General features: G+C 35.9%; 1 protein-coding gene across 5 annotated transcripts in view; it reads right to left on the reverse strand.

Moving 5' to 3' along the window:
- Positions 1–812: 812 nt before the first annotated feature.
- LOC131246134 (dynamin-related protein 12A-like) overlaps positions 813–14483 on the reverse strand; it is a 47169-nt gene continuing 33498 nt past the window's right edge. For 3 of the 5 annotated variants that reach the window (XM_058246029.1, XM_058246028.1, XM_058246022.1), the window contains one exon: positions 813–862. In XM_058246029.1, the coding sequence (XP_058102012.1) occupies positions 854–862 (9 nt within the window). In that variant the 3' untranslated portion in view covers positions 813–853. Of the gene's footprint in view, positions 863–1237; positions 1530–14483 lie in introns of those variants that run through there. The other 2 variants (XM_058246026.1, XM_058246023.1) reach the window with 1 other exon arrangement.

A 14483-nucleotide genomic window follows, 5' to 3' on the forward strand; every position in this document is an offset into this window, starting at 1 on the left:
TCCTAATCTCTTACAAACAAGTTTCACAGATATAGGCATGAGTTAGAAAAAACACTTACCGCGATGTTGTTCCTTCCCATATCCCGCACTTGAAGGGAACAAGAGAAATCCTCACAATCGACTGTCCATTGGTATGTCCAAACTTGTTCTTTGCTGTAACTTCTCTGCACAATATCATGGTTGATTTGGAAATTCTGGATGAACACCAATCTTAAACGGCTTAGTGGTTACATCTTCCTTAAGCCATCGATACGTTCCAAGGCCATAGGCTATAGTTGGGCGCTATTCCTTATTCTTCATCTTGCAGATCTCCGTGTTTTGCTGCTCAAGATAGCATGCAAACTGAACATATGATGCTAAACTTATGCAGCACTGATAACGGCCATCTTTTCATGTTGTTGTGCCCATTTTGCAATCACTGTTGCATTTTCAACCACCCCCCCCCCCCCCCCAAACACTTGGTTTAATAACCTGACAGGACCATCATAGTAAAATCAGGTCATGTTCACAATTTGTGGGGGATCCAAACAAGCACAAAAATATCCAATCTAACAGAATAAAAAGCAGCCAAATTTCCAAAAAGAATGGTAACAAAAGCCACTTACAGAGCTCAAACGGTGAATAGAGCTTCCTCTGCTCTTGACTTTGCACCGCTCAAGTTCAGGTGGCAAAAAAAGAAGAAGAAGAAGAAGTTCAGATAGTAAAAAATAAATCTATAATTAATAAACAACCCCGATGATAATTAGGTGTTAGAATGTCTCTGTCAAGTGAAAATAAGAACTGGATCAGACTTAGAACTGCATTAACTCAAATCTTATAAAATCTCACCACTTGCTTTTCAACTCAAATCTCATCACTTGCACTATCAATTATTCCACCATTTGAAACAAAAGAACATGAAATTTTAATGACAATGGGAACAAATAACCAACTGTCTAATCTTAAGATAAAATGCATAAGACACATCCATTAATAGCAGTCATCATAGATAGTTTTGTTGCTGAAGTCAGGTAGATAGGTAGCTAGCTAGCTAGATAGATAGATAGATAGATAGAGAGGGTAGCTAGCTAGCTAGATAGATAGATAGATAGAGAGAGAGAGAGAGTGATGCAGTTCTAATTTGATTAGTATGAAGTTATCTTAAATGGTTTTGTTGCTAGTAATTTTAATTTACCTGTAGATAGATTAGATAGATTAGACAATTTTTTATTTTTTTATTTTTTACAACTGAAAGAAAGAAACATAAATAGATAGATAAAGGTTTTAACAATTTTAACAGAGAGAGATTAACAATAATTAAGAGAGAGATAGTTTAACAATTTTGAGAAATTCAAGTATATCAAGATATACCTCTTATATACAATAGACATAAACTAGTGGTAGTCCAGAACTTTCCAAGAAAGAGATTTCCCTTGGTGATGATCTTCTTCTGTTGACTATTTTAGTTCTCTTAACCATTCCATATTAGTATAAACATATGAGGTTGTTCCCTACCACAGCAATTGCCATCATTTCAAATGCTTGAATCCCTGAAGCACAGCCACCAACAAAACAAGAAAAGAAAAATGAGTTAAAAAGGTTTTTTTTTTTTTTTTTTTCAAAAAAAAAAAACCCATATCATATGTTCATAAAATAAATAAATGCTTAAAAACATAAAACACCCTTTAAAATCTCAGGGGAATGCCGAAGTCACTTAGAGGTTCTTGTTGGTCCTTCCAGTTCACATTTATTGATATTTGAATGGTTTTGTGGCTGACCCCAATTTTTTGGGGAATGAGGCTCAGATGGTGATGATGATTTTGAATGTCTTTTTCTTTTCTTTTCTTTTCTTTTTCTTTTTTCTTTTTTCTTTTTTTTTCTTTTTATGTAGTTTTAATCCCTGCAAATGTGTTAAAGAGAATATCGTAATTCCGTAAGTGTTTCTTATTTGTTGACAGTTTGACAATCCATTCTAATGTAATGTAATTCATTACTCTGAAATACTCTAGTGCCTGCTTGGTTGCCACATAAGAACAGTTACATAAGATTTCTGCCCATTTTTGTGTTATTTATGTTTTTGGGTGCCACTTTTGAAAGTTGAAACAAAGGCATTATGCCTAAATGATGAGGCTCAAATAGTGATGATGATGCTGACAGGCAAATGAGGATGGTGATTTATGATGCCCTGATGATGCTGCCCAAATGGTAACGATGATGCCCAGATGGTGACAACGACGACAATGGTAATGATGATGATTATGTTTGGATGATGCTGGTACTTGTTGATGTTTGATGATGATTATGCTTGGAAGCAGATTGCATGTGGCACCCGCCGTAGGAATATCCTCGTTGCATATCTAGGTTGTTTATCCATTTTCCAGCTCCTATTACGGGATGACTGCAGAAATGATACCAATCCAAAGAAGCAAATGATGCCGATCCAAAGCTCAAGCTGACCAATCATAAAAAATAAAATAAAAAACAGTGGAGATGTGTCTCACATTATCATGGAAACCTTCACGGATTAGCCACATAAAAAGTTTTATGGTGTTAAAACTAGAATCATCTGAAGGTTGAACGTTCACTGCATTTTCATCCCTATGCAACAAACTCCATATGTGTGAGTGTAGAAACATAGGTGTGAGATTTGGGTCTAGGCTGGCTGCACTGTGTAAGTGCCCTGACTGAAGCCAATCCACTCATCGAATGAGCCGCATGCATATGTAAAGTGAGATGTGCTCATATATGAAAGAAAAAGAAAAAGAAAAAGGAAAAAAAAAAAACATGTACAGTCTAAGGTCAGCCCATATAGAAAAGAAAATGAAAAAAAAAAAAAAACTGACCCAAAACAGGGGATGCTCATCTAGCCACATCTCCCCAAGGGTTACTCCTTTGTCATCTCTTCTTTCTAAACGTACCCAAACCTGTACAATCTAAGGTCAGTGCCCCTCTAATCAGCCTAGGGAGTAATTAAAAGTTTAAGCATGGAAGTGAGATGAATACACTTTAGCATAAGACTATATAGGATTTTTTTCTATCTAGGATCTTTTTTCCCATTTTTGTATTTATATTTAATTCAAATATGACACTATGTTGACTTCATTGGTTGGACCAATTTGACCAAACTGCCCACAAAAATGGGTCCAGATCGCGTCCAGATTTTTAAACACCACTTACTTACACCCAATGAAAATATAAGCCACATGAATATGACATTTTAAAAAATGGGTCCAGATTGTGTCCACATTCTCAGCTGTGCGTAGCAATACCATGTGCATACCAAGGCTGCAGGAAAAGAAGTAAAAGTTGCTCAAATGAAAAAATTAAGTTACCTCTCAAAAAAAGAGAAAAATTTAAAGTTACCTCTTAAAAAAAGAGAAAAAAGAGTAAATGTACACACTTGGAACAATAATACAAGAGTATGAATAGTGCGTACTAGTACATTCACTTTAACATAGTAAAATAGTATGCTAGTATAAGACTATAGATAACAAGGAAAAAAAAACAATGAAAGAAAGGACCGAAATGGCAAAAACATCCATATTTAATGAACCTATTTGTCCAATGAAAGCAAGCAAATGAAAAGGACATTGACCAGTAAAGAAGATCTTTATCATATACAAGGAAAAAAAAAAACTGACTTAGCTACAACAACCTGAGCCCATATAGGGGACTTTTGGCTTGATGATACCCAATCTGAAATCGTTTATATCTTTCATCTATTTTATGTTGAATGTAAACCATAACTATATAGGAGACCACTTGTTAGATGCACTACGTGAAAAATGGAAAAAAAGGACGGATTTAGAGACGGTTCTGGACCGTCTCTAAAATTGCTGGGTTTAAAGACGCTTTAGAGACGGCTGTAAACCGTCTCTAAAATTTTAGACAGCCCCTGACCGTCCTTAATATTGTCTTAAAAATTTGAACGTCCACAAATCATTTAAGACGGTTGTTGACCGTCTTATATGGGTCATCTGAGACGGTCGTTGACTGTCTTATATGCGATCATCTGAGACGGTCAGTGGCCGTCTGCATTAGAGACGGTCATTGGCCGTCTTTTACTTGTAATTTGAGATGGTCAAAGACCGTCTCTATTAGAGACGGTCCTTAGCCGTCTTTTATCCCTGTTAAAGACCGTCTCTATAAGAGACTGTCAAAGACCGTCTCTATAAGAGACTGTCAAAGACCGTCTCTATTAGAGACTGTTAATGACCGTCTCCGTTCTTATAGCGGTCATTTCACACCGTCAAAGACTGCCTGCATTAGAGACGGTCTTAAACCGTCTCTAATGCTCAGATCAAAACAATAAAAAATTTATGAAATTCGAAAAAAAAAAATAGTTAAGAAGCTTAGAAAAAATAATTAACAATGTTTAAGAAAAATTTAAATTTTGAAAAAAAAAAAACTGTGATTTTATAAAAATCTAGATTTTGAAAAAAAAATTAAGAACTTTGAATAATGTTGATAACTTTGAAAAAAAAAAAAGATTTCGATAAAAAAAATGATATTTTGAAAACGAAAATATAAAAAATTAAACAAAATTGTGAAAATTTTGACAAATTGTAAAAAAGAAAATATTTTTTTTAAAAGAAAACTAGATTTTGTATTTTGACAAAAAAATTAAAAACTTATATAACAAGATTTCGATTAAAAAAAATGATATTTTGAAAAAGAAAATTTAAAAAATTAAATAAAATTGTAAAAATTTTGACAAATTGAAAAAAAAATATTTTTTAAAATAGAAAACTAGATTTTGTATTTTGACAAAAAAATTAAAAAGTTATATAACAAGATTTCGATAAAAAAAATGATATTTTGAAAAAGAAATTTTAAAAAATTAAATAAAATTGTGAAAAATTTGACAAATTGAAAAAAATATATTTTTTAAAATAGAAAACTAGATTTTGCATTTTGACGAGAAAAATTGAAAAGTTATATAACAAAAGTGAGATTAAAAAATTGATATTAAATCTTAAGCGGACCAATATAGGATCTCGCCATTAAAAATTATAAAGAGTCCATCGTAAGGTTTTTGTAATGTTTATTTGCAATCCAACTTGTTGATAATGTAAAGAAGATCTAGATGAATGTAAACTACAAAGATCAAATTGATCCAAAACTTTTGTGGCCTTCAAAAGGTTTTTAATAGTTATTCATCATTGTTTTGATTGGTATGGCCCACCTGAGATTATTGAGTTCTTGTGATTTGAAATTACATCCTAAAATATGATGGAAAAATATATAGACGGTGTCAATATACATAAAATATATCAAGGTGGGCCCTACACGGTAAGAGTAACACCCATGAAGGAGTTACCTAAATAGTGAAATGGTACTATAAGGTCACCTCATGGGAATTTCCCATGAGGTTAATCTGTGCGCCCCACCATGATGTATGTAGAACATCAACACCATGCATTTGATGTATCCCCTTTAAGTCCAAAAATCAGTTGTATACAAAACTTAGGTGGGCCATAGCATCTAAAACTATGCGAAGACATCCCTAAAACATATAAAAGCTTTTGGTGGGGCCCACATGAGTTTTAGATGTGTATGAAACTTGGTCTGACTCCTCATCCAAGTGGGACACACATAATGAATGGGCTGGATCTATGAACCACATTTAGGTGGGCCTAATAAATGATTATGAATGTTTTAATGGGAGGGTAACCCTCTCAACTATAGTATGTGGTGTGGCCCACCCAAGTCATGGATTGACTTTATTTTTAAGCTCATGGCCCACCATGGAATGGTGCATCTGACTAACAGGGCAGATCCAAAGTTCAAGTGGACCCACCATAGAAACGAGTGGGATAGTGACACCCACTATTGAAACCTTCTTAGGGCCCGCCACGATGTTTATTTGATATCCAACCTGTTTATAAGTTAATACTAGAGCTGGACATCGGTCCGAGTCGAACCCAATCAGATCCGAAATCTCAATGGCTTAACCCGAACTCGATCCGAACCGGGACCGAGTTTGGGTCGCCGGCCTCGAACCGACCCGAAGTATACATGTCCTGATCCGATCCAAGTCCGACTCGATCAGGAAAACCGAGTCGGATCGGATGGGGCACTATTCGGATCGCTTCAGATTTTTTTTACAAAATTTTTTTTTGAAAAATTTGAAAAAAAAACAAATAAATAAATAAATTACGTACCAGGACATCTTGGTAGATGCAATCCTTCTCTGCTCTGACATTCACCTTGATTAATGCATGATACGTCTCTCTATTCATTGGAATTACAACACTCAACAAACGCACGAAAGCTTTTGTCCCTTCAGCATCACCTTCGTCACCCAACACACTGGAAGTGGAAACCACCCTATTGTTTGGCCTCCATCATTCCCTAGAAATACCGAAATCGCCCTCTTCATATATTCCACCGCCTTCCCCATCTCACCTTTCTCTACATACGCTGAGGCGATGATCCTAAAACCATTTGGTATCGGGGTTTGCTCCTCTTTTACCAACAGTTCGATCATAGCTTTCGTTGGACGCAATCAACTAGGTTTACATGATCGAAGCAAAATATCAGACCTCGTTGCTGATCATAAGTTATGATATAACTTTTTCCTCCATTCTATCACATATCTAGTAAATCCTATCCGCACAAAATGTGTCCCACACAATGATAATAATTTATTATGAAAATCTAGCCATTCCACTCATAGAAAGCTCCACACATGTAAGTTATGTCACAACAATGGTTGTCCATTGATATTTGACGTTATTTCCCCGATCTATGTTTGGATTCACCTGATTTCATATCAGATGACCACCATGGTGTGGCCCACATTTATTTTACCTATTTGACAGGTTGATGGAAAAGAAGATGTTGTTTCATAACTTCGATAGAGCCGGTGTATCAAATCATTTCTCTACTTCCTAACCTATAATAGCAATTGAGAAAATGCTCCGATGCTCTTATAGCACTATTTACAGTGCTCTACAGTTCTCCTAGTTGTATTAGGAAATTTGTGAGTACAATCCATTGATTTAGACTGTTTATTAGGTCCAACTGATATTTCATAGGCTACCATGAATAAATCATACTGATCTAACTAAAAAAAAAGGATTTGATCAATGGTCTTAAAAATGGACGGTCAAGATCATTTACAAAAAAGTAGGTCCGATCAATAATTTGATTCATCAAATTTTTAGGGACCATCATGGATTGCTTATGAGTCTAAAGAATCACTTTTGTTAGCCAATTGAAAGCATCCTATCCATGTCTTGGAAAAAGGATGGTTAGAGAAAAAGGCCAAATTAATCATAGATTATATTACTTGTTCAGTTTAAATATTTTTCAAGGTAGCCCAGAAAATGTGTTCTGAACTTAATAGACGGTTGAGATCAACCGATTGGACCTTCTAAGTGTCTAAATACAATCAGAAGCACTATAATTTATAGTGCCTCGACAGTACTCCCCTTGACACCATCCAATTACTGGTGGTCGGTGGTCTGTGGCCCCCACCATGATGTATGTGTTTCATCCATGTCGTCCATATATTTTTACAGATAATTTTACAATATGAGACCAAAAATGAGATATATCCAAATCTCAAGTGGACCATATTAAAGGAAACATTGTTGAATGAGCATCGACCATTAAAAACTTTTAGGTAGCCATAAAAGTTTTGGATCAAGCTGATTTTTGTTTTTTCCCTTCATCTGGTCCTGTATGACCAAAGCAACAGATTGGATGTCAAATAAACAGTACAGTGGGCCTTATGAGGATTTTAATGGTGGATATCCAATCACTATTGTTCTCATGTGGTGTCGACCACTTGAGATTTATATCCCTCTAATTTTTTGCGTAAAACTATAAAATGATCTTTAAAAATAGATGAACAGAATGGATGAAACACATACATCATGGTAGGGCCCACAGAGCACCTTCCATGGTCTCGCCCAAAAATGGGCGCGCGCCCAAAACAGCGCGCGCCCAAGAGCCCTTCATTTTCCTCTGTCTCATCTTCCTCTCTCTCTCTCTCTCTCTCTCTCTCTCTCTCTCTCTCTCTCCGTTCCCTAAACCCTCCCTCTCCCGATCTCTGCCTCATCTTGCGCAATCTCCTCCCTCTCTCTCTCCAATGCATCTCCGTCGTCTCTCTCTCCGTTCCCTAAACCCTCCCTCTCTCCCGATCTCTGCCCCATCTTTCTCAATCTCCTCCCTCTCTCTTTCCAATGCATCTCCGCCGTCTCTTCTATCTCCCTCATATCATCATTTTTCTTGGACCTCCATTGTAGCAGCCGTGAAGCACTGAAGGAATCCGAGGCTCCTCTCCATAGGTATGATTTCCTTTTGAAGTTTTCTTTTGTAATTTTTTTTAATACAATTTTTGAACTCGAATCAGCACAGATCTGTCATTCGCACATGTTTGATGTCTTGAAATCGAAGGAATCTGCTGCTCCTCCCTGCAGTTTCGATCTCTTCCTCTCTGTTGCTCTCTCCTACGACCTCATTTTCTTTATTTTTTGTTGAGATTAGGGTTATATTTCTCTCTCTCTGTTTCACTCTCTCAGATTTTGTTCTGCCATTCAGATTTTTAGCCCTTTTTAGATTTTTGGTGCATAGACCATAATATCATCATTTTATTAGGTCACTAAACAATGGTACACTTGTAAAAACTAAAAAGTCCCTTGTATAATATCTCTTATAATTCATGCATGCTAATTGTTTGATGAAATGGCTCAATAAGGAATGTTTTGTGTGGATATAGCTGAGCAGAGGGTTGTTCTGCTTTGATTATGTGGGTTGGAGCTTGTGTTGTAGCAGTAAGAGGTGGGCTGTCATTGGCATTTGTAGATGCATGTTCACAGCATTCCTACTGTTAGATTCTCCTACCAGGGCATTTTGCAAGAGACTGTCCAAATGTGCCTGTCTTACCCGCTTTTGACACCAAGCTCTACGACAACTGCTACAAGCTGGGCCACATTGCTGCTGATTGTACCAATCAGAAGGCATGCAACAACTGCCACCAGACTAGTCCAGCTGAGATTTGATTATGCAAAATCTGTTTATATATAAAAAAATTATGCATGTGTCACCTATAGTGAAAAGTATGTAGGAACCAATCAGATCAAGATCCTCTGTTTCATACTGTTTGGTGTTTGCGGCTTTAGGATCTTGGTTGGATCTTCATGAGGGGATCATCAAAAATTTCATGAGGCAGATTCTGGTGATAGTCATTGCAGAAGGATATCTGTTGGAATTAGATAAACTCTCATAAAGTCACAGGTTGTTTTCTTCTTTCAAGTAATGTATCAGGGTCCGTTGAATGGTGTTTGAGGGTAAGTGGTAAATGTTCACTTTTGGTCAAGGTGATTGACAGTCATCCCTATAAGCATTCTAGAACTGTGTCAAATTAAATGTTGTGGAATAGTTATGGACATTTATGCGCATGTTGGTAAAATTTGAGTGACATCAAGTGGTACAACATAATTTTTATGCTCTGGTGTCTCTTTGACAACTTTTTGTCATGATTTTCTCCTATTTATTGTTCCACTAGGTTCATGCCTGGCTTCCAATAAGCTATAATTGGCTTTTGGTGCCTCATGTTATTGTGAATAGAGGCCAGTGTTTTCAGCTTTTTCCTCTACATATGCTTGAGGGTACTCCAGTCTCTTTGCTATGGCCCAGTCTTCACTTTGCCTTTTGAAAGGTTTGGATTTTCTTGATCTACTGATTAGTTTTCAATTTTTGAAATGTTAGATGAATCCCTGCTTCACCATGGTTGAACAGGTAATTTGTATCATGTGCTATTCATTTGTTGAGAACCTTATCATATCGTGCAATGTATGTAGTTTTCATGTGTACCACTTGGGCAGAGTTTGTACTGCAAAAATTCTATTTTGTGGACATGCAAGTGAGGTGTTACTGCAAGAACAATGTTTTTGGCTACTTTAGTTCCTTTATATTGGCTTTTTCCTTATAAGTTTTATTATACAATTTGATTGTTGAACTGGTTTCTCAACAGAAAAAGGGCTATTGGAATATGGGTATTACTGTCATGTGACAATAAGTCAAGTTTATAGGAGTTCAAACACCATATATTTGGAAGTGACATTTGAGCTTCTGGAAAATTCACAAGTTGCTGTAATTTCTCCTGCAGTGTAGCAGATTCCCTGTTAGTTCACCTGGATATGGCATCTCTATACAGCAGATTCCAATCTCATTATTGATTAACTCTATCCACACATATGGCCTTAGAGATCTCTTTGTAAGCTAAAATACAAAAGCTAAGATATAAAGAGATCTTTCAAATCTAGAGTTTACTAATTAGATCTACACCATGAGATGTACATTTTGAAATTTATAGGACGTCAAAGGTAATGTCAACTTGGGTGTAACTCAAAGATCCTTGCCGATGGATCCATCATCAATTTATGGACAGGGAGTCATGTAGTCAAAACCTAGACTTGGTGGTGTAGGTAAGATTGCTTGGTTATCTAGGAAATTACCACCACTCCCATGTCTTTACATCACATCTAGTCATTAGACATTTGGGAACTTTTACATGTATTGTTCAATATACTAATTTAGAGGACAACAGGGACCATCGCTTTTTTGGCAAAAATTTGAGAGCCTTTTACTTTCTAAGTACACCCCTTGAAATGGTGAAAGGACCTTTAAAGACCAAAGATTAATTGATGTAAACTTCTGATAGCAGGCATTGAGCTATTGGTTTTGTTGTTTCTTTTCATTCCATTCAATAAAAAAAAAAAAAAAAAACTTCAGATTTGGTGTTATCTTCTAAGATGTTAATATATGCCCTTTTTAATGAAAAAAAAAAAAAAACTTCATTACAGCTGGTATTGTTTATTGCATTGTCCTACTCTTGTTTCCTAAATAACTTCTGAATTATTACTTCCTTCTTTTTGTGGATTGAAACTTCATATTTTCATTTAGTGCCAGAATGGTAAGACTGCTTTTCATATTTCAGTCTACATATGTGAGTCAATGCTTGAAAACTCATAACTTGATGTAGCCTGTAACCTATAACTTATAACTTATAACCTATAACCTATAACCTAAAACTTACACCTAATCATGTGCATATATTTGCGGATATATATAGATGTTTATTTTTTTTTTGACCACATGTGTGGCATGTTTTGATAGTTTATGAAAAGCCTTTTTTTTATTGTATCTCATTTGTTTTTTCATGGAGAACAACTTCCTAATATGGGTGTCAATTTGTTTTAGCATCCTTTTTATTAATTATGGCTTGTCATTTATTTTTTATTAACCAAGTCACTAAAGGATTTCAATTTCAAATGTAACTGAAGTATTGACAGAACGTTGTCTCTTGTTGTAGTACGAGATGTAACAAGAATATACATTGATTGTGTATTTAAATTTTTTTAAATGCACCAACCAGAAACGATTTGAGACGAAGTTCAATAATACTTTGTTAAATATGAAATTTATGACCTTTAGTAACTTGGTTAATTAAAAAGAACTACGTAGTGGCTTGATCCCAATCTGACTTTTTGGGTACATAGGCAGTCGTTCATAATGTACTAGAATATCGGTGCAGCCACAAATCTTTTTTCTCCTTTTAATTGTAACAGACTGTATCGGTTGCATTTTTCTCTGTCATACAGGTTGTGGCCATCAAAGATATAATATCACCTCCTTATAGGGAAACATTTAATGATGTATACAGGTAAGTTCATTTTTTCTTATTCCTTATATTGTTTCCTAGTTATATTTGTGTTGGTTTCAGAGTACAGGTAGCGATAGAAATTGTTGGTCGATTGTGGCTTGTAAACAAAGGGATGAGTAACCAATAATACAAATATGGGAGGCCTTCCCCAGGTAAAATGCACACTCTTGGAAAGTTTTCAATTTATCTTTCTGGTTTACTGCATAAGCATGGACATTTTGGTTCACTATTTGCTTCCCATTTCATATACTGTGCAATAGTTGACTGTAAGTCATTAGATTTTCCTAGATTTAGGAGGTTCCCGCATAGTGACAGTTTGGTAATTTTGGAGTCCTTGGTTAGGGTTTGGGCTGAAAGTACGAGTGTTGGAGCTGACGCTTTCGGAGTCCGAACTCATTCATTTGAAAAATAGAAAAATGGGAATATTAGTAAATATGGATTTTCTTATTAAAAAGAAAATGGAAGATGGATTGAAAAAACATAAAAGAGTTTTTTATTTTTCGATTTCTTCTTCTTTTTTGCTTCAAGAGAGACAGAGAGGTGAGAGTGGGGAAATTGAGGGAGATAGCGGGGGAATGAAGTGGCCACGTGAGATTTGAAAAGAGCGAGTGTAGTTTAATTTGAAAATGACGTTTCGCATGCGTGGCATACATTTCTTTTAAGATAGTAATTTAATTTTACTGAAGACAATTGAATTATATAGGCAAGTGTTTAATGCAGGGAACTTCTCTGGAAATATTATTCTGATAACTAACTTGATGAGAGTAATTTATGGTTTAGTTCCTGGACCAATCTCTCTATCATATTCAAAGAAATCCACATTCTTCTTCGTGTTTCTTACATGGTTCTTTGTCCCATTTTTGTTTGACTTGAAAGTAAAGGTGATGCATCTTCTTATTTATTCAATCATGGAATGCAGAATGTTGCCGTTAAGGTTCTTACAGTTCAGGACTTTCATGAGGATCAACTGAATAACTTTCTAAGGGAGGTATGCATTTGAAACATTGCTAATAATGTTCTTTGAAACTCTACCTATTTATGTATCCGGATGTGCGTCGGAGCTATCCGGATGTTAAGCGGGGGTCTCTGGAAGGTGGGAATCGTTGTTATGACCATTGGAGGGGCCTGGCCATTTGGACAGGCCGTGTTTATGTATTTGCTCGAAATTAATGGAGTAGACCCGGATGTGCGTCGGAGCTATCCAGATGAGCGGGGGTCCCTGGAAGGTGGGAACTGCTATTAAGACCATGATGAAGCTGTCCATTTTCTGTGGACAGCATTGGAGGGGCCTGACCATTTTAATAGGCTGTGTTTATGAATTTGTTTGAAATTAATGGAGCAGATCCGGATGTACGTCAGAGCTATCCGGATGTTGAGTGGGGGTCCCTGTAAGGTGGGAACCGCTGTTATGACCATGATAAAGCTGTCCATTTCCTATGGACAGCATTGGAAGGGCCTGGCCAATTGGAGCAGGCCGTGTTTATATCTGTATTTGCAGGGACCACACCCTTAACCTATAACCTAAACCTATTCTCAAATCCCAAAACCTATAACTACAACCTAAACCTTAATCTAAACCTATAACCTAAACTCAATTCCCTAAACTTTAACCTACAACCTAACCTAAACCTATTCTCAAATTCCAAAACCTATAACCTAAACCTTAACCTAAACCTATAACCTAAAACCTATAACCGGAACCTATAACCTAAACTCAATTCCCTAAACCTTAACCTATAACCTAACCTAAACCTATACTTATAACCTAAACCTATTCTCAAATCCCAAAACCTATAACTATAACCTAAACCTTAACCTTAACCAAAAACCTATGTACCTAAACTTAAACCTATAACCTTAACCTAAACTTAAACCTAAAACCTTCACCCTAACCTAAACCTATAACCTAAACCTATTCTCAAATCCCTAAATCTATAACCTATAACCTAAACTCAATTCCCTAAACCTTAACCTGTAAACTAACCTAAACCTAAACCTATAACCTTAACCTAAACATAAAACCTAAACCTAAACCTATACTTATAACCTAAACCTAAACCTTAACCTATAACCTAAAACCTAAAGCCTAAATGTATTCTCAAATCCCTAAACCTAAACTTACACCTAATCCTAATCTCAACTCCCTAACCTAAACCTAAACCTGAACTTGAAAACCCAAACCCAAACCTTATCCCGAACCCGAACCCGATTTCCTGAACCTAAACCTTAACCTATTCTCAATTCCGTAAACCTATAGCTTATAACCTAAACCTAAACCTTAACCTAAACCTATAACCTTAACCTAAACCAAAACCTATGACCTACCTTAACCTACCTATAACCTAAACTTATAACCTATAACATAATCTTAACCTAAACCTTAACCTATAACCTAAAACCTAAACCTTAACCTATAACCTAAAACCTAAACCTAAACCTAAAACCTAAATGTATACTTAAATCCCTAAACCTAAACCTACACCTAATCCTAATCTCAACTCTCTAACCTAAACCTAAACCTAAACCTAAACTTGAAAACCCAAACCTAAACCCGAACCCGATTTCCTAAATCTAAACCTTAACCTATTCTCAATTCCCTAAACCTATAGCTTATAACCTAAACCTAAACCTTAGCCTAAACCTAAACCTAAACCTTAACCTAAACCTAGAACCTATAACCCATAACCTAAACCTAAAACCTAAACCTAAACCTACACTTATAACCTATAACCTAAACCTACAACCTAAACGTAAACCTAAAACACAAACGTAAACCCAATCTCGAACCCGAACCCAATTTCCTAAACCTAAACCTTAATGTATTCTC

The sequence above is a fragment of the Magnolia sinica genome, chromosome 5, assembly GCF_029962835.1.
Source record: "Magnolia sinica isolate HGM2019 chromosome 5, MsV1, whole genome shotgun sequence".
NCBI classification, from domain to species: domain Eukaryota; kingdom Viridiplantae; phylum Streptophyta; class Magnoliopsida; order Magnoliales; family Magnoliaceae; genus Magnolia; species Magnolia sinica.